This window comes from Sapajus apella, unplaced genomic scaffold (assembly GCF_009761245.1).
Source record: "Sapajus apella isolate SASKATOON/1434 unplaced genomic scaffold, GSC_monkey_1.0 scaffold95, whole genome shotgun sequence".
Taxonomy (NCBI): Eukaryota; Metazoa; Chordata; class Mammalia; order Primates; family Cebidae; genus Sapajus; species Sapajus apella.
Genome location: NW_022437035.1, coordinates 7,607,750 through 7,627,731, shown reverse-complemented (window position 1 = coordinate 7,627,731; position 19,982 = coordinate 7,607,750). Strand labels below are relative to the sequence as shown.

Here is a 19,982-nt window from a genome sequence, read left to right as displayed (position 1 = left end):
CCTGCCTCAGCCTCCTGAGTAGCTGGGATTACAGGCACGTGCCACCAGGCCCAGCTGATTTTTTGTATTTTTAGTAGAGACGGGGTTTCACCATGTTGACCAGGATGGTCTCGATCTCTTGACTTCGTGATCCACCCGCCTCGGCCTCCCAAAGTGCTGGGATTACAGGCATGAGCCACCGCGCCCGGCAAAAGTATGCTTCTTTTGCCATCCATATTGGGGATTCCTTTACCCATGTCTAGTCATTTCAGTTCAGTATGTATTACATGCCAGGGATGGTGACAGATACTACGAATACAAAGATAAGATACTTTTTTTTTCCCCTAGAAGACAAAAGAAGAGGCCCAACATGGTGGATCATGAGATTGGGAGTTCAAGACCAGTCTGGCCAAGATGGTGAAACCCCATCTCTACTAAAAATACAAAAAAATTAGCCAGGCATGGTGGTGCACATCTGTAATTCCAGCTACTCAGGAGGCTGAGGCAGGAGAATCATTTGAACCTGGGAGGCGGAGGTTGCAGTGAGCCAAGATTGCACCATTGCACTCCAGCCTGGGCAACAAGAGTGAAACTCCATCTCAAAAAAAAAAAGGTCAAAAAAACCACAGAGGCTGGTGAGGTTGTACAGAAAAGGGAACACTTATATACTGTTGGTGGGAATGTAAATTAGTTCAACCAGTAAGGAAAGTAGTCTGGTGATTCCTCAAAGAGTTACAAACAGAACTACCATTTGACCCAGCAATCCCATTATTGGGGAGATACCCAAAGGAATATAAATCATTTCACCATAAAGATACATGCATGCGTATGTTCACTGCAGCACTATCCACAACAGTAAAGACATGGGATCAACCTAAATGTCCATCAGTGACAGATTAAAGAAAATGTGGGCCGGGCGCAGTGGCTCAAGCCTGTAATCCCAGCACTTTGGGAGGCCGAGGCGGGTGGATCACGAGGTCAAGAGATCGAGACCATCCTGGTCAACATGGTGAAACCCCGTCTCTACTAAAAATACAAAACATTAGCTGGGCATGGTGGCGCGTGCCTGTAATCCCAGCTACTCAGGAGGCTGAGGCAGGAGAATTGCCTGAACCCAGGGGGCGGAGGTTACGGTGAGCCGAGATCGCGCCATTGCACTCCAGCCTGGGTAACATGAGTGAAACTCCGTCTCAAAAAAAAAAAAAAAAAGAAAATGTGGTACATATACACCATGGAACACTATGCACCCATTAAAAAAAGAAGATCATGTCCTTTGCAGGAACATGATGGAGCTGGAAGCCATTATCCTTAGCAAACTAACACAGGAACAGAAAAACAAATACCACATGTTCTCACTTACAAGTAGGAGCTTGGCCAGATGTGGTGGCTCACACCTATAATCCCAGCACTTTGGGAGGCTAAGGCAGGTGGATTACCTGAGGTTAGGAGTTTGAGACGAGCCTGGCCAACATGGTGAAACCCCATCTCTACTAAAAACACACACACACAAAATTAGCCAAGTGTGGTAGCACACACCTGTAGTCCCAGCTACTCAGGAGGCTAAGGCAAGAGAATTGCTTGTACCCAGGAGGTGGAGGTTGCAGTGAGCCGAGATTGTGCCATTGTACTCCATCCTGGGCAACAAGACTGAAACTCTGTCTCCAAATATATGTGTGTGTGTGTGAATTCAGAGATGAGAACACATGGACACAAAGAGGGAACAGCAGACACTGGGACGTACTTGAGGGTGCAGGGTGGAAGAAGGGAAACAGTGAAAAAAAGAAAAAAAACTATCAGTTACCAGGCTTTGTACCTGAGTGATGAAAAAATCTATACAGTAAACCCCCCTAACATGAGTTTACCTATATAACAAACTTGCACAGGTGTCCCTACACCTAAAATAAAAGTAAAAAAAAAATTACATTTGGTGTAGTGGTGCACACCTGTAGTCTTGGCTACTCAGCAGGCTGAAGCAGTAAGAGACCTTAAGCCCAGGAGGTTGCCATGAGCTATGATTGTGCCTGTATACTCCAGCCTAGGCAACAGAGCGAGACTCTGTCTCTAAAAAAAAAAAAAAAAAAAAAAAGTTGAAACGATGAAAGGACCAGTAAAACTGAAAGGAAAAATATCCCAAGCCTGAATAAGGATAGAAAGAAAAAATAGGCCGGGCACAGTGGCTTATGCCTATAATCCCTATAATCCCAGCACTTTGGGGGCCAAGGCAGGCGGATCACTTGAGATCAAGAGTTTGAGACCAGCCTGGCCAACATGGCAAAACCCTGTCTCTACTAAAAATACAAACATTAGCCAGGTGGGGTGGCGCATGCCACTGTACTCCAGCCTGGGGCACACAGTGAGACTCCATCTCAAAAAATAAAATAAAATAAATAAATAAATAGCAATCATGAGTAAGAAAGGACATACAACCACTGATAATAGCAAATTAAAAGAATCACAAGCCTGGACAATATGGTGAAACCCTGTCTCTACTGAAAATTCAAAACTTAGCTCGGTGTGGTGGCTCATGCCTATAGTCCCAGCTACTCAGGAAGCTGAGGCACAAGAATCATTTGAACCCAGGAGGTGGAGGCTGTAGTGAACTGAGATAACACCACTACTCCAGCCTGGACAACTGAGCAAGACCTTGTCTTAAAAAAAAAAAAAAAAAATTACAAAAGGCTATTATGTGTAACTCTGCCAAATAATTAGAAAATCTAGGCCGGGCGCGGTGGCTCAAGCCTGTAATCCCAGCACTTTGGGAGGCTGAGGCGGGTAGATCACGAGGTCAAGAGATCGAGACCATCCTGGTCAACATGGTGAAACCCCGTCTCCACTAAAAATACAAAAAATTAGCTGGGCATGGTGGCGCGTGCCTGTAATCCCAGCGACTCGGGAGGCTGGAGCAGGAGAATTGCCTGAACCCGGGAGGCGGAGGTTGTGGTGAGCCGAGATCGCGCCATTGCACTCCAGCCTGGGTAACGAGCGAAACTCCGTCTCAAAAATAAATAAATAAATAAATAAATAAATAAAATAAAATAAAATAAAATAAAAAAATAGAAAATCTAGGGAAACCTGTAATTCCAGCACTTTAAGAGGCTGAGGCAGGGGGATTCCGAACTGTAGTCCCAACTACTTTGGAGGCTGAGGCATGAGAATCGCTTGAACCTGAGAGGCAGAGTTTGCAGTAAGCCAGGATTGCAGGCAGCCAGCCAAGATTGCACCACCACACTTCAGCCTGGGCAGCAGAGTGAGACTTTGTCTCAAAAAGAAAAGAAAAAAGAAAGAAAGAAAAATTACCTTCTTGCAAAAAAAAGACAAAATGTTACAATTTTCCAAAGAAGAAAGAGAAGGCTTAAATACGCTAATAACTATCAAAGAAATTAAAAGCTGGACACAGTGTCTGACGCCTGTAATCCTAGCACTCTGGGAGGCTGAGGTGGATGGATCACATGAGGTCGAGGGTTCAAGACCAGCCTGGCCAAATGGTGAAAACCCGTCTCTACTAAAAAGACAAAAATTAGCTAGGCCTGATGGCTTGTGCCTGTAGTCCCAGCTACTCGGGAGGCTGAGGCACGAGAATCACTTGAACAGAAGAGGCGCAGGTTGCAGTGAGCTGAGATGGCGCCAGAGCACTCCAGCCTGGGAGACAGAGCCAGACTTCATCTCAAAAATAGATAAATACATAAAGAAAATAAAAATAAAAGAAATTAGAAAAATTAAGTATTCACTCATTTTTTCTTTTTTTTTTTCTTTTTTTTTTTTTTTTTTTTGGGGGGGGGTTGTTTTGAACTTTGAGAAAAACAGAAGATAAACGTATCAAAAGAACACACAGGTGGGAGGGGGCATGGCCAGTGGAGGTGGCACGGGTGGGCATCCGGGCTAAGGCTTTTACTTGGCTGCAGACTGGTCGGATTTCGCAGCTTCTGGGCCCCCAAGCTGGGCCCGCGAAGGAGACGGGGATGGTGATCTCGTTGGACTGCGTGGCTGGCTTGGGCATGGGGGCCTCCACGGTCAGTGTGCCCTCAGGGGACAGGGAAGAGGAGACCTGGGTGGGGTCCACACCAGGCGGCAGCGTGTATTTCCGGGTGAAGCAGCGGGAGATGAATCCGTGCTCATCCTGCCGCTCCTCGTGCATGCCTTTGGGGAGAGGAAAATCAGAATCCTTTTTTTTTTCTTTTGTATTCAATCATTTTAAAAGGCATCAGGCTTAGATGGTTTTATACCTGAGTCTTGGGGGTTTTTTTGTTTTGTTTTGCTTGTTTGTTTTTGAGACAGAGTCTCGTTCTGTCTCCACGCTGGAGTGTAGTGGTGCGATCTTGGCTCACTGCAACCTCCGTCCCTCGGGTTCAAGCGATTCTCCTGCCTCAGCCTCCCTAGTAGCTGGGACTACAGGTGCCCGCCACCAAGCCCAGCTGTTTTTTTGTATTTTTAGTAGAGACGGGTTTTCACTGTGTTCGCAGAATGATCCTTTCTGACCTCATGATCCGACCACCTTGGCCTCCCAAAGTGCGGGGATTACAAGCTGTGAGTCACCACTACCACGCCCGGCCTTTTTTTTTTTTTTTTTTTTAAGGTGGGGCTTACTCTGTTGGCCGGGATGGAGTGCAGTGGCACCATCTTGACTCACTCACTGCAACCTCAGCCTCCTGGGTTCAAGTGATTCTTCTGCCTCAGCCTCCCGAGTAGCTGGGATTACAGGTTCATGCCACCACCTTTGGCTAATTTTTCTTTTTCTTTTTCTTTTTTTTTTTTTTTAGTACAGACGGGGTTTCACCATGTTGGCCAACCAAGCTGGTCTCAAACTACTGACCTCAAGTGATCCAACCAGCTTGGCCTCCCAAAGTGCTGAGATTATAGGCATGAGCTACCGTTCCAGACCCCAGTTTTATAGCTGAGTTGTTTTTGAGACAAGGTCTCATCCTGGAATTTAGTGGCATGAACTCAGCTTACTGCACCATCGACTTCTCAGGCTCAGGTGACTCTCCCACCTCAGCTCCTGAGTAGCTAGGACCACAGGCACATGCCCTCATGCCCAGGTAATTTTTAAATTTTTTTTATTTATTTTATTTTATTTTAATTTTTTTTTAAGATGGGTTTTCACCATGTTGGTCAGGCTGGTCTTGAACTTCCGACCTCAGGTGATCCACCTGCCTTGGCCTCCAAAGTGCTTGGACTACAGGCATGAGCCACCACGCTCAGCCAATTTTTTTATTTTTTGTATAGACAGGGTTTTGCCATGTTGCCCAGGCTGGTCTTGAACTCCTAGGCTCAAGTGATTCGCCCACCTTGGCATCCCAAAGTGCCGAGGTTACAGCTGTCAGCCACCACACATAGCCAGTGTCTCCAATTTTTAAAAAGAGGAGGAACCTTATCTTCATTTCTGCATTATGCTAATAGTTCTATGGGTACACACATCAGTCAAAACTCATCAAATTGTATACTTTATGAACAATTTGGCTGGGCATGGTGGCTAATGCCTGTAATCCCAGCACTTTGGGAGGCTGAGGTGGGCGGATCACCCGAGATCAGGAGTTTGAGACCAGCCTGGCCAACATGGTGAAACCCTGTTTCTACTAAAAATACAAAAATTAGCCAGGCCTGGTGGCTTGCGCCTGTAGTCGTAAGCTACTCAGGAGGCCAAGGCAGGAGAATGGCTTGAACTCAGGAGGCGGAGGTTGCAGTGAGCTGAGATTGCACCACGGCACTCCAGCCTGGGTGACAGAGTGAAACTCCATCTCAAAAAAAAAAAAAAAAAGAATTTATTGTATGTCAGTTATACTTCTAAAAAGATGTTTACATATCGAAAGTGAGAGTAGGACTTCTACTTTCAGTGATGATGACCTTGTCCAACAATTTTCTTTTTTTTTTTTTTTTTGAGATGGAGTCTTGCTCTGTCATGCAGGCTGGAGTCCAGTGGTGTGATCTTGGCTCAATGCAACCTCTGCCTCCCAGGTTCAAGTGATTCTCCTGCCTCAGCCTCCTGAGTAGCTGGGATTATAGGCACCTGCCACCACGCCCAGCTAATTTTTTGTATTTTAGTAGAGATGGGGTTTCACCATGTTGGCCAGGCTGCTGTTGAACTCCTGATCTCAAGTGATCCAGCCACCTCGGCCTCCCCAGGTGCTGGGATTTCAGGCATAAGCCACCGCGCCTGGCCCAACAATCTTAAACAACTATAAAACTGGACAAAAATCAGAGGCAGATGTTTTCAGTTATTGAAAAACAGGCAAAATAGACTATGATCCTTGAGAAAAAGGGAAACAGACAAGATGAACCCCATGTTTGTCCTGGCTTTTTTCCTGGGGCAGTTTCCCAATTACAGTGAAGGAAAGTGGATCCCAAGCAAAGGAGTGTTCTTCCTGAGCTGCAGAGGCAGAAATCAGTGTCTGAAGCTGCTGAAGCAGCTGGAGTGTGCTGGACAGGGTACAGAAAAGGAGGGAGCAGCACCACAGAGAGTGGGAAGAGACAGAAGTTTACATGTGGCCTGTAATCCCAGCATTTGGGAGACTGGGCTGGCAGACCACTTGAGGTCAGGAGTTCGAGACCAGCCTGGTCAACATGGAAAAACCCCATCTCTACTAAAAATACAAAATGAGCAGGTCATAGTGGCACATGCCTGTAATCCCAGCTACTCAAAGGCTGAGGCAGGAGAATTGCTTGAACTCAGGAGGCAGAGGTTGTGGTGAGCCGAGATCAGGATATTGCACTCCAACAGCTTAAAAAAAAAAATCACAGGAGAGGTTGGGTGCAGTGGCTCAGGCCCGTAATCCCAGCATTTTGGGAGGCTAAGGTGGGTGGATCACCTGAGGTCAAAAGTTCGAGATCAGCCTTGCCAACATAGTGAAACCTCGTTTCTACTGAAAATACAAAAAATTAGCTGGGTGTGGTGGCACCCACCTGTAGTCTCAGCTACACGGGAGTCTGAGGCAGGAGAATTGCTTGAACCTGGGAGGTGGAGGTTGCAGTGATCCAAGATCATGCCACTGCACTCCAGCTTGGGTGACAGAGCAAGACTCCTTCTTAAAAATAATAATAATAGGCCGGGCGTGGTGGCTCAAGCCTGTAATCCCAGCACTTTGGGAGGCCGAGGCGGGTGGATCACAAGGTCAAGAGATCGAGACCATCCTGGTCAACATGGTGAAACCCCATCTCTACTAAAAATACAAAAAATTAGCTGGGCATGGTGGCACGTGCCTGTAATCCCAGCTACTCAGGAGGCTGAGGCAGGAGAATTGCCTGAACCCAGGAGGTGGAGGTTGCGGTGAGCCGAGATTGCGCCATTGCACTCCAGCCTGGGTAACAAGAGCGAAACTCCGTCTCAAAAAAATAATAATAATAAGGTAAGAAAAGAAAAAAAAAAGAAAAAAAATCAATAAATTAATTAATTAAATAAAAATCACAGGAGAAACCCAGGCTCTCTGTAGTTAATTCAAACAATTCCTAATGAAGTGCTAAGTGAAAATGTCCTTTTGCTATTCAGTGAAATCCCTCACTCCTCCCAGAAGTCACAGCAGCTAGTCTGTGATTCTGCGCCCTTGTCTAGAGAGATGATTACTAAGGCTCGGCAAGGGGAAGTGAGCCATTCACAGTCACCCAGGTAGCAGATGGAAGAAATGGAACTTGCACCTGGATAGGATAAGTCTACCCCTGCAAGGTGCATGTCTCCTCCACGCATTCAGCAGAACCACTGACAACGCAACACGTATAATGAGTGTGTCTGGCTCAGATTCAGCTCCTTAATGATAGGCCTCTGAAGTTGTGTGGGAAATCCCAACCGGATATTAATTTCACCACCATCAATGGCCTTCATAATATTTTTGTTTTAAAAAATGATGACTGTGAGCAAAGAGATCAAGTACATTATTAGTTCCTGTGATCTCAACTCTCAGATGAATTCATGCAATTTAGTGCCTCCTAATGCAGTCAAATGGAAATTCCAAAGCCAGCTGTATCAGAAATAATAGACTTCTAAATGAACTTGACTAATATAAACACAATACTCGGGGCAGAACGTACTGGGGAAATGATGATATCAGATCATTTTTGGACTTTCTAGGCCTGGCAGTGGCTCTATCAAGGTAGGTGCTCCATACATTGATTGGATTGAATTAGTGTGCACAAAGGCTTTTAGTCCTGATGCCCTTAAAAAGAAAAGGCAGCCCAGTTTTTCTGGGGCTTCAGTGGAGGAGAGGGAGGCTAGCCCTTCATTTATAAAGATGCTTTTCAGGTTAGCAGCCATGACAGGCTATAATCATATCAGGAAGAGCCCTCATCTTTTGAAGTATCTGCCCAGTTCAAAACAATGCACATTTTCTTATATCAAAGAAAAAAATTTTTTTTTGGTCTGGGTGCAGTGGCTTACGGCTTTAATCCCAGCACTTTGGGAGGCCAAGGAAGGCAGATCCCCTGAGGTCAGGAGTTCAAGATCAGCCTGGTCAACATGGTGAAACCCTGTCTCCAGAAAAATACAAACTTAGCTGGGCATGAGGGCAGCTGCCTGTAATCCTAGCTACTCCGGAGGCTGAAGCAGGAAAATCGCTTCAGCCCAGGAGGCGGAAGTTGCAGTGAGCCGAGTTTGCACCATTGCAGTCCAGCCTGAGCAACAGAGTGAGACTCCATTTCAAAAATGAAATGAAATGAATTGGAATGAAATGAAATAAAATGAAATATTTAAAAAATTGTTTTTTGGCCGGGCCCGGTGGCTCACGCCTATAATCCCAGCACTTTTGGGGGCTGAAGTGGGTGGATCACCTAAGGTCAGGAGTTCAAGACTAGCCTGACCAACATGGAGAAACCCCATCTCTACTAAAAATACAAAATTAGCTGGGCAGGGTGGCACATGCCTGTAATCCCAGCTACTTGGGAGGCTGAGGCAGGAGAATTGCTGGAACCCAGGGGGTGGAGGTTACAATGAGCCAAGATCGCACCATTGCACTCCAGCCTGGACAATAAGAATGAAACTCTGTCTCAAAAAAAAAAAACAATTGTTTTTCAAGACAGGGTCTCACTCTATTGCCCATACTGGAGTGCAGTGCTGAGATCATAGTTCACTGCAGCTTCCTGAGTATCTGGGACCACAGGCATGTACCACCATGCTGGCTGATTATTTTTAATTTATTTATTTATTTATTTTAGAGATGGAATCTCACTTTATGGTTCAGGCTGGTCTCAAAACTTTTGGCCTTAAGTGATCCTCCCACCTCAGCCTCCAAAAATGCTGGGATTACAGGCACGAGTTACCTTGCCTTGACATAATCCACATTTTCTGAGACCTGCCCTTTCCCCAGGGGATGGACCAGGGCAACCCTTTGGTAGGACAGAACCCTTTCCCTTCTCCTGGCCCAGGGCAGACAGGGATCTGAGTTGGACTCACCAAATTCTCTTTCCAAAGGAGTCAGCATTGAGGCTTAACAGTTCTGGTTGGTTTCTAGCATGGCTGGGTGGAGGAACGTGACAAAATTTGAGGTCCATGGTGTAGCCATCTTCTGCCATGAGCCTGGATAGATAAGAGAAAGCCAATTTGCAGAGGGCAAGGATTCCCAGGAGAAATGTGAAATGACGGCTGTTTCAAGGAAGCCACATTTGCACCATGTGATCCTGACTTTGACCACAGCTTAGAACTTGGAGGGGTCAGGGAACCATGTTTAGCCAGATAGCCTTTCTTCCGGGAATCTGCTGAGAGAACCAGTCTTTCTTTGTGACTAAAACTACACATATGAAACTGGGGAGCTGGAGAGCAGGCATGTTCTGGCCACCTTGCATCTGTACCAGAGAAACAGAGCAGCTGATCATTGCATTCTGAGAAAAGCATGGCAGAAGCTGGGTGTGGTGGCTCATGCCTGTAATCCCAGCACTTTGGGAGGCCAAGGTGGGCAGATCACTTGAGGCCAGGAGTTCAAGACCAGCATGGCCAACATGGTGAAACCCTGTCTCTACTAGAAACACAAAAATTGCCGGGCGCAGTGGCTCAAGCCTGTAATCCCAGCACTTTGGGAGGCCAAGGCGGGTGGATCACGAAGTCAAGAGATCGAGGACATCCTGGTCAACATGGTGAAACCCCGTCTCTACTAAAAATACAAAAAAAAAAACATTAGCTGGGCATGGTGGCGCGTGCCTGTAATCCCAGCTACTCAGGAGGTTGAGGCAGGAGAATTGCCTGAACCCAGGAGGCGGAGGTTGCGGTGAGCCAAGATCGCTCCATTGCACTCCAGCCTGGGTAACAAGAGCGAAACTCCGTCTCAAAAAAAAAAAAAAAAAAAAAAAAGAAACACAAAAATTAGCCAGGCAAAAGGTGCACGCCTGTTGTCCCAGCTACTCGGGAGGCTGAGACAGGAGAATCGCTTGAACCTGGTAGGGGGAGGTTATAGTGAGCCGAGATTGTGCCACTGCACTCCGGCCTGGACAACAGAGCAAGACTCTGTCTCAAAAAAAAAAAGAAAGAGAGAAAAAGAAAGAAAGAAAAGAAAAGAAAGAAAGAAAGAAAGAGAAAGAGAGAGAGAAAGAAAGAAAAGCAGAGACAAATGATGAAGAGAAAGGATTTTCTTGGTTTCAAAGTGCTTGTCTGCCTCCTTGCAGGCCTGCTGGCATTCCTGCTTATGGGTTCCAGGAGACACCCTTGTGTCTTTCAAACAAAGTTCTTTTCTACTTATGGAGGTGCTTGAGTTGACTTTGTGACCTGCAACCAAAAGAGTTTAACTGCTTCCTGGAGCTCCTGACTCCTTCTCATGTACCCTTCTAGGCCCCCTGAGGCCCTATTACTTTTGGGTCCTATAAAGGTGACAGTGCCCTTCTAGTAAATTCATTTTCTGTTCACTTAAGCTAATTTGAATAGATCCTTGCTGTTTGTTTCCAAAAGAGATTTGACTAAAACAACATATTTGTACCTGTTAAGGCATGGACATATGCCTGTGTATATGTGGAATTCAACATTGTCACTGAGAATGCCAGCCTCATTCTAGATGTTGCTCTGTGTCTTTGTTTCCACTGGCCTCTCTGGCCCCTTGCATAATCTTTAGATACCACATGTTCATAGCTAGCAGAACGAAGGAAGTGACAGGGATTTCCCCTAAGGAAGCAGAGAACAGTATTTGGGGAGATATGGATTTCAGAGTCATGACTCCACACCTTAGCTTCAGACTTTGGACAAATCCTACACCTTCCTTTAACCCGAGTCTGCACATCTCTAAAATAGAAATAATAGGGCTGGGCTCAGTGGCTCATGCCTGCAATCCCAGCAACTCTGTAGGGCGAGGCAGGAGGATAGCTTGAGTCCAGGTGTTCATGACCAGCCTGGGCAACATAGTGAAACCCTGTCTCTACTAAAAATACAAAAAATAAGCTGGGTGTGGTGGTGTGCGCCTGTGGTCCCAGCTACTCAGGAGGCTGAGGTGGGATGATCGCTTGAGCCTAAGGTGGGGGCAGAAGTTGCAGTGAGCCAAGATTGCGCCACTGCACTCCAGCCTGGGTGACAGATCGAGACCCTCTCTTTAAAAAGAAAATAAGAGTGTAATAGAGTTAACAATGTAAAGAACTGACTGGGTGCGGTGGCTCATGCCTGTAATCCCAGAACTTTGGGAGGCCGAGGCGGGCGGATCACCAGGTCAAGATTGAGACCATCCCGGCCAACATAGTGAAACCCCATCTCTACTAAAAGTACAAAAATTAGCTGGGCGTGATGGCCCACCCAGCTAATTTTTTGTACTTTTAGTAGAGATGGGGTTGTTTCACTGTATTAGCCAGGATGGTTTTGATCTCCTGACCTCATGATCTACCCACCTTGGCCTCCCTAAGTGCTGGAATTACAGGCGTGAGCCACCCTGCCTGGCCTTTTTGTTTTTGTTTTTGTTTTGAGGTGAAATCTCACTCTGTCACTCAGGCTGGAGTTCAATGGCACGATCTCGGCTCACTGAAACCTCTGCCTCCTGGGTTCAAGAGATTCTCCTGCCTCAGCCTCCCATGTAGCTGGGATTACAGGTGTGTGCCATCATGCCCAGCTAATTTTTGTATTTTTAGTAAAGATAAGGTTTCACCATGTTGGCCAGGCTGGTCTCAAACTCCTGACTTCAAGTGATCCACCTGGCTCGGCCTCCCAAAATGTGCTGGGATTACAGGCATGAGCCACTGCGCCCAGCCAAGAACTGTCATTTTTTAAGGACTACAAGGTAAATCCATGGTTACACAGAAAAAGCTGGAAATAGGCTGGGCACAATGGCTCACACCTGTAATCTCAGCACTTTGGAAGGCCGAGGAGGGTGGATCATGAGGTCAGGAGTTCAAGACCAGCTTGACCAACATGGTGAAATCCCGTCTCTACTAAAAATACAAAAATTAGCTGAGTATGGTGTCGGGTGTCTGTAATCCCAGATACTTGGGAGGCTGAGGCAGGAGAATCACTTGAACCTGGAAGGCGGAGGTTAAACCATTGCATTCTAGCCTGGGCATACAGCAAGACTCCGTCAAAAAAAAGGAAAAATCTGGAAATAAAGAATAACATGGGAGGCCAAGGCAGATGGATTGCCTGAGCTCAGGAGTTTGAGACCAGCCTGGGCAACACGGTGAAATCCTGTCTCTACTAAAATACAAATAAGTAGCCAGGCATGATGGCATGCACCTGTAGTCCCAGCTACTCAGGAGACTCAGGAGGCTGAGGCAGGAGAATCGCTTGAACCTGGAAGGTGGGGGTTGCAGTAAGCCAAGATTGCTCCACTTTGCTCCAGCCTGGGCAACAGAGCGAGACTTCGTCTCAAAAAAAAAAAAAGAAAATTAGGAAAAAAATTAACCTGTGATTCTGTCCCCCAACTGATAAGATTTTGCTGCATATCTTCAAATATTTTTTCTATGTCTATCTTTTTTTATCCAGGCAAAACTGAGATCCTATTATTTGTATGGAGCGGTAGCTCACTCTTTTAATTCAACAATTTGTGAATCTTCTTTCTTCCTTCCTTCCTTCCTTCCTTCCTTCCTTCCTTCCTTTCTTCCTTCTTTCCTCCCTCCCTTCTTTCTTTCCTTCTTTTTTTAGATAGGTTCTCACTCTCTTGCCCAGGCTGCAAGGATCCTGGGCTCAAGGGATCCCCCCAACTGAGCCTTCCAAGTAGCTGGGCCTACAGACAAGAACTCAAGGGAGGATTGTTTTGAGCACAAGAGGTGGAGGCTGCAGTGAGCCAAGATCGTGCCACTGCACTCCAACCTGGGTGACAGGGTAAGACCCTGTCACAAGAAAAGAAAAAGAAAATAAATACTTCCTACCATTTGAATTTGGAATGTGTGAATGTATTATCTAGTCAAATGAATAGATGAACGAAAGGCTTCAGAGAGGAGTTGATATCTGACCCCACTATTGAAAAAACAAGCAGAACTTTTTAATTTTGGTAGAGAGAAAAAAAGGTCTTGTTATGTTGCCCAGCCTGGTCAGGAACTCCTGACCTCAAGGGATCCTCCCTGCTCAGCCTCCGAAAGCACCGGGATTACGGACTTGGGCCACCATGCCCAGCCAAGACTTTTTTTGTGGAGGTGGGGAGAGATGTAGGGAAAGAGAATTGCCCCAGGTGTAGCAGCAAGAATTACAGAACAGATTTATTTATCTTGAAAAAGGCCCAAAGTCAGGAGCTGGTAATTGACAAAGCTAGGATTTGAACCCAGGCCTGTCTGGCTCCTAGGGGCTCACTAGTAATCACTGTCCTTTTTGCAGAAATCTGCGTTCTTTTTTTTTTTTTTTGAGACGGAGTTTCGCTCTTGTTACCCAGGCTGGAGTGCAATGGCGCGATCTTGGCTCACCGCAACCTCCGCCTCCTGGGTTCAGGCAATTCTCCTGCCTCAGCCTCCTGAGTAGCTGGGATTACAGGCACGCACCACCATGCCCAGCTAATTTTTTGTAGTTTTAGGAGAGACGGGGTTTCACCTTGTTGACCAGGATGGTCTTGATCTCTTGACCTCGTGATCCACCCGCCTCGGCCTCCCAAAGTGCTGGGATTACAGGCGTGAGCCACCGCGCCCGGCAGCAGGAATCTGCGTTCTCTAGGGTTTGGGGCAGATTGCTTTCTCCTCTGGGTCTGTAAAATGGAGAAATTGAACTAGATGATACCAAAGGCTCTGTCTATGATTACTTGCTGCAAATCCAAGTTCTGATTCACTGCAAATTATTTGTCAGCCACCCTGGGTCTGCTGGATCGGATGAGCTTGCCAAGGGTGGGGGACTCTGCTGAGGCTTCTGTTTCTAGAAATTGCTAAGGAAACTCTTGAGTTTCTGGAGGCTACAGGCAACTTGTGCTGAGGCCCAGGCCCCATCTCAGAGCTCTCCTCTCGTGGACATATGTATGGCCTGCAGCCTCAAACCATTTGACCTTGCTGCCCAAGGTCATACATTACATCCCATCGGCAGAGAAGGGCCCACTTGGGAACCCTGGGAGCAATTTCCAGGCAAATAAAATGGCAAACGGGCAGTCAGAGGACTCCTCCAAGAACAGCCATTCATTCCAGGGGTGATAAACTGGAGGCTGGCAGCCCACTCTGGCCCACTGGCCTACTCCACTGGACCATATGTTTATGGGAAATTTTAGACCAGTTGCCAAACATTTAAAAATGATTTCCAGATTCTTGTGAAAAGTCAGAAAATCTGATGGCCCTAGGCCCACTTTCTTATGACTGGCTTGTCAAAGGAAAATACAAATCTTGGCACCCCAAAATCACTAGGCCAAAAGAAAAGTCAAGCTGGGGCTAGGCACGGTGGCTCACACTTGTAATCCCAGCACTTTGGGAGGCCAAGGCGGGTGGATCACCTGAGGTCAGGAGTTCAAAGCCATCCTGGCCAATATGGTAAAATCATGCCTCCACTAAAATACAAAAAATTAGCTGGGTGTGGTGGCGGGTGTAGCTGTAATCCCAGGTATTCCTGAGGCTGAGGCAGGAGAATCGCTTGAACCCAGGAGATGGGGGTTACAGTGAGCCGAGATTGTGCCATTATACTCCAGCCTGGGCAACAAAAGCGAAACTCCATGTCAAAAAAAAAAAAAAGATAAAAAAAAAAAAGAAATAAAAGTCAAGCTGGGAACTATGTCAGGCAAACCTGCTTCCCATTTTATTCCTAAATAAGATAGCTACAAAGATACAAAAAAAAGCTACATACCTCCTGCACAATTTGCCCATAAGGAAATTTCTTATGAGCCTCAGCAGCTTTACCTTAAATCAGTTCTGTTGAATTTCACCTGGCAATGTAAATGATAGCTTATCTTCACAGCTGCCAAACAGAAAATCATCACTTTGCTAACCTGAGACAAATGCATATCTGATTTCTTCCTCTGCCCTATTGTTTATGTAAAAATGAAGATTCACTGAGCCAGACTAAATTGTGGATTCAGGGAAAGGCTGATCAAGGACTCAAAAGAATGCAGCTCTTTGTCCTTGTAATGTACCTGTGACCTGGAAGCCCCTGCTTCCTGTTGTCCTGCCTTTCCAGAATGAACCAAGGTACATATACACATATTGATTGATGTCTCATGTCTCCCTAAAATGTATAAAAGCAAACTGTGGGCTGGGTGTGATAGCTGACGCCTGTAATCCCAGCACTTTGGGAGGCCGAGGCAGGCAGATCACAAGGTCAAGAGATCGAGACCATCCTGGCTTACATGGTGATTCCTCATCTCTACTAAAAATACAAAAATTAGCTGGGCGTGGTGGCGCACCCTGTAGTCCCAGCTACTCAGGAAGCTGAGGAAGGAGAATCACTTGAACCCAGGAGGCGGAGGTTGCAGTGAGCTGAGATCATGCCACTGCACTCCAGCCTGGGCATCAAGAACGAGACTCCGCCTCAACAACAAAAAAAAAAAAAAAGGCTTGGGCTGTGAACCGAATCTCTGGTCAGAAAAAAAAAAAAAGCAAACTGTGCCCCAACCACCTTGGGCACATGTCTTCAGGGCCTCCTGAAGCTATGTCATGGGCACGTCCTTAACCTTGGCACAATTAACTTTGTAAATTGACCGAGATCTAAATCAGATACTTCTGGGTTCACAGGCTGGACTCTGGCTGCCCCTTTTTTTGTAGAGACAAGGGTCTCACCATGTTGCCCAGCATAATCTCAAACTCCTGGGCTCAGGGATCCTCCCGCCTGGGCCTCCTAAAGTGCTGGAACTACAGGCCTGAGCTGCTGTGTCCAGCCCGGCTGCCCCTTTGCTGTGGTGCCTTCTTCTGCCCTGTAGTTCCCACTTGTCCCACACATCTCACCAAGTTACCCTGGCCCTTAGAAACACCTGAGTTTGTCCAGGCGCGGTGGCTCATGCCTGTAATCCCAGCACTTTGGGAGGCCGAGGTGGGAGGATCATGAGGTCACAAGATTGAGACTATCCTGGCCAACATGGTGAAACCTTGTCTTTACTAAAATACAAAAAATTAGCCAGGTGTGGTGGAGCATACCTGTAGTCCCAGCTACTCGGGAGGCTGAGGCAGGGGAATAGCTTGAAACCGGGAGGTAGAGGTTGCAGTGAGCCAAGCTCATGCCGCTGCACTCCAGCCTGGTGATAACAGCAAGACTCCATCTTAAAAAAAAAAAAAAGAAAAAGAAACACCTGAGTTTGAGACCCCTGATTTAGATCAATTCCCTGGTTTTACAGATGAAGAAACTGAATCCTAGAGAGAGGAAGAGACTTAACTAGGGTCACAAAGACTAGACACTTGCTGGGCAGGGTGGCTCACGCCTGTAATTCCTGCATTTTGGGAGGCTGAGGCAGGAGGATTGCTTGAGGCCAGGAGTTCTAGACCAACCTGGGCAATATGGTGAGACCCTCTGTCTACAAAAAAAAGACTAAAAATAAAAAATTCAGCCAGGCGGGGTGGCTCATGCCTGTAATCTCAGCATTTTGGGAGCGTGAGGCAGGTGAATCACTTGACGCCAGGAGTTTCAGACCAACCTGTCCAACATGGCAAAACCCTGTCTCTACTAAAAATACAAAAATTAGCCGGGTGTGGTGGTCCATGCCTGTACTTCCAGCTACTCAGGAGGCTGAGGCAGGGGAATCGCATGGGCCCAAGAGGTTGAGGCTGCAGCAAGCCGAGATCTTGCCACTGCACTCTAGCCTGGGCAACAGAGCGAGACTCCATCTCAAAAAAAAACAAAAAACAATGGTTAAAGGACACCAAAAAATAGGATGAATAAGACCTATTTGATAACGTAATAGGGTGACTATAGTCAATAATAACTTAATTGTACTTTTAAAAATGACTTAGGCTGGGCACAGTGGCTCATGCCTCTCATCCCAGCACTTTGGGAGGCCGAGGCAGGCAGATCACCTGAGGTCGGGAGTTTGAGACCAGCTTGACCAACAAGCAGCATGGAGAATCCCTGTCTCTACTAAAAATACAAAATTAGCCAGGCATGGTGGCGGTGCCTGTAATCCCAGCTACTTAGGAGGCTGAGGCAGGAGAATTGCTTGAACCCAGGAGGCGGAGTTTGCAGTGAGCCGAGATCATGCCATTGCACTCCAGCCTAGGCAACAAAAGCAAAACTCTGTCTCAAAAAAAATGGCCAGGCGCAGTGGCTCACGCCTGTAATCCCAGCACTTTGGAGGCTGAGGTGGGCGGATCACCTGAGGTCAGAAGTTCATGACTAGCCTGACCAACATGGAGAACATCCATCTCTACTAAAAATACAAAAATTAGCCGGGTGTGGTGGTGCATGCCTGTAATCCCAGCTATTTGGGAGGCTGAGGCAGGAGATCACTTGAACCTGGGAGGCGGAGGTTGCAGCAGCTGAGATTGCGTCATAGCACCCGAGCCTGGACAACAAGAGTGAAACTCCACCTCAAAACAGAAAAAAAAAAGTCAGGTCTGCACAGGAGGGAGCTGGAGAGTCAAGCTAGGACGGAATCTCAAGGGGTTTGGGAGTGTTTTTGCGAATGCAGACGGTGAACTGCAAGCTTCTGCTTGTATCTCCACCTACCCCTCACCCTAGCCTGGGCCTGAGACAGTTGACCACAAAACACTACAAATTCCTGAGCTGGAATGGATCTGAGGCTCATTTAGCTAATAATTCTTTTTTTGTTTGTTTGTTTGAAGACAGGCTCTGACTCTATGACCCAGGCTGGAGTGTAATAGTTCAAAAACAGTGCACTGCAGCTTCAACCTCCTGAGCTGAAACCATTCTCCTGGCTCAGCCTTCCGAGTAGCTGAGACCACAGGCTCATGCCTCCATGCCTGGCTCATTAAAAAAAAAAAAAATCTTTTTTTTTTTTTTGAGACGGAGTATCACTCTGTCACCAGGCTGGAGTGCAGTGGCGCGATCTCAGCTTGAACCACCTCCCAGATTCAAGCGATTCTCCTGCCTCAGCCTCCCGAGTAACTGGGACTACAGGCACGTGCCACCATGCCCACCTAATTTTTATATTTTTAGTAGAGACAGGGTTTCACCATGTTGGCCAGGATGGTCTCGATCTCTTGACCTGGCAATCTGCCCGCCTGGGCCTCCCAAAGTGCTGGGATTACAGGTGTGAGCCACCATGCCTGACCTATAAAAATTTTTTTTGTAGACACATAGTCTTGCCATATTGCCCAGGCTTATCTTGAACTCCTGGGCCCAGGCGAGGCTCCTGTCTTAGCCTCCCAAAATGCTGGGATTAAAGTTGTAAGCCACGGCACTGGGCTATAACTCTTTTTTTTCTATTTTTGAGACAGAGTCTCACTCCATTGCCCAGGCCAGAGTACAGTGGCACAATCTCAGCTCACTGCAACCTCTGCCTCCCGTGCTCAGGCAATTATCCTGACTCAGTCTCCCGAGTAGCTGGGATTACAGGTGCACGCCACCACAGCCAGCTAATTTTTGTATTTTTAGTAGAGATGGGGTTTCACCATGTGGGTCAAGCTGGTCTCGAACTCCTGACTTCATGATCCGCCCACCTTGACCTCCCAAATTGCTGAGATTACAGGCATGAGGCACTGTGCCCGGCCTCTCTGTTGCTTTAGAAATGACAAAAATAACAAAATAACAATTTACATTGTAAAAACAAAATAAAACATTATATGAGTGGTTTTTTTTGTTTTTTTTTTTTTTGACAGAGTTTCACTCTTGTTGCCAGACTGGAGTGCAATGGCACGATCTTGGCTTACTTCAACTTCCACCTCCTAGTTTTTTGTTTTTTTTTTTTAATTACCTCCCAGGTTTAAGCTATTCTCCTGCCTCAGCCAAGTGAGTAGCTGGGCTTACAGGCATCTGCCACCATGCCTGGCTAATTTTTGTATCTTTAGTAGAAAATTTTGTATCTTTAGGGTTTCACTACGTTGGTCAGATGACCTCAGGTGATCCACCCACCTCGGCCTCCATAAGTGCTGGGATTGCAGGCATGAGCCATAGCGACCCACCTCTTTATTGCTTTTCTTTTTTTTTTTTTTTTAAAAAAAAAAATTCAAGGAAATCATTTTTTTTATCTATTGCTTTTCAAATGACAAAAGTAACCATTTGCATTGTAAAAATAAAATAAGCGCTATATAAATCTTTAAGGTAAAAAGTGAAAGTGCCCCACAAACATACTTACCTACAGTCCCCATGTTAATCTGCAACATATTCATAATATACTGATTCATCTAAGAAGCAGGAAAGGCCAGGTGTGGTGGCTGGTGCCTCTAATCCCAGCTACTTACTTGGCTGAGGCAGGAGAATTGTTCTTACCCACAAGGTCAAGGCTACAATGAGTCATCAGTGCACTCTAGCCTGGGTTATAAAGTGAGACACTCATCTCTTAAAAAAATAAAAAAGTATATCTTCATTAGTAGCATTTTTTTTTCTTTCTTTTCTTTTTCTTTCTTTTTTTTTTTTTAATAGAGATGGGGTCTGGCTATGTTGCCAAGGCTGGAGTGCAGTGACTATTCACAGGCGCGATCCCACTGCTGATCAGCACTGCAGTTTTTACCTGCTCCATTTCCGATCTGGGCCAGTTCACCCCTCCTTAGGCAACCTGGTGGTCCCCAGCTCCCAGGAGGTCACCATATTGATGCCGAACTTGGTGCGGACACCCAATAGGCAT

At 46.5% G+C, this 19,982-nt stretch overlaps 1 protein-coding gene across 1 annotated transcript in view; it reads right to left on the bottom strand.

The window, feature by feature from the left end:
- The window catches only part of DRG1 (developmentally regulated GTP binding protein 1), a 48,595-nt gene extending 44,481 nt beyond the window's left edge, over positions 1 to 4,114 (bottom strand). Inside the window, exon 1 of the mRNA XM_032256603.1 lies at positions 3,872 to 4,114. Coding sequence (XP_032112494.1) covers positions 3,872 to 4,114 — 243 coding nt within the window. The remainder of the gene's footprint in view (positions 1 to 3,871) is intronic.
- Between the last annotated feature and the right edge of the window lie 15,868 nt (positions 4,115 to 19,982).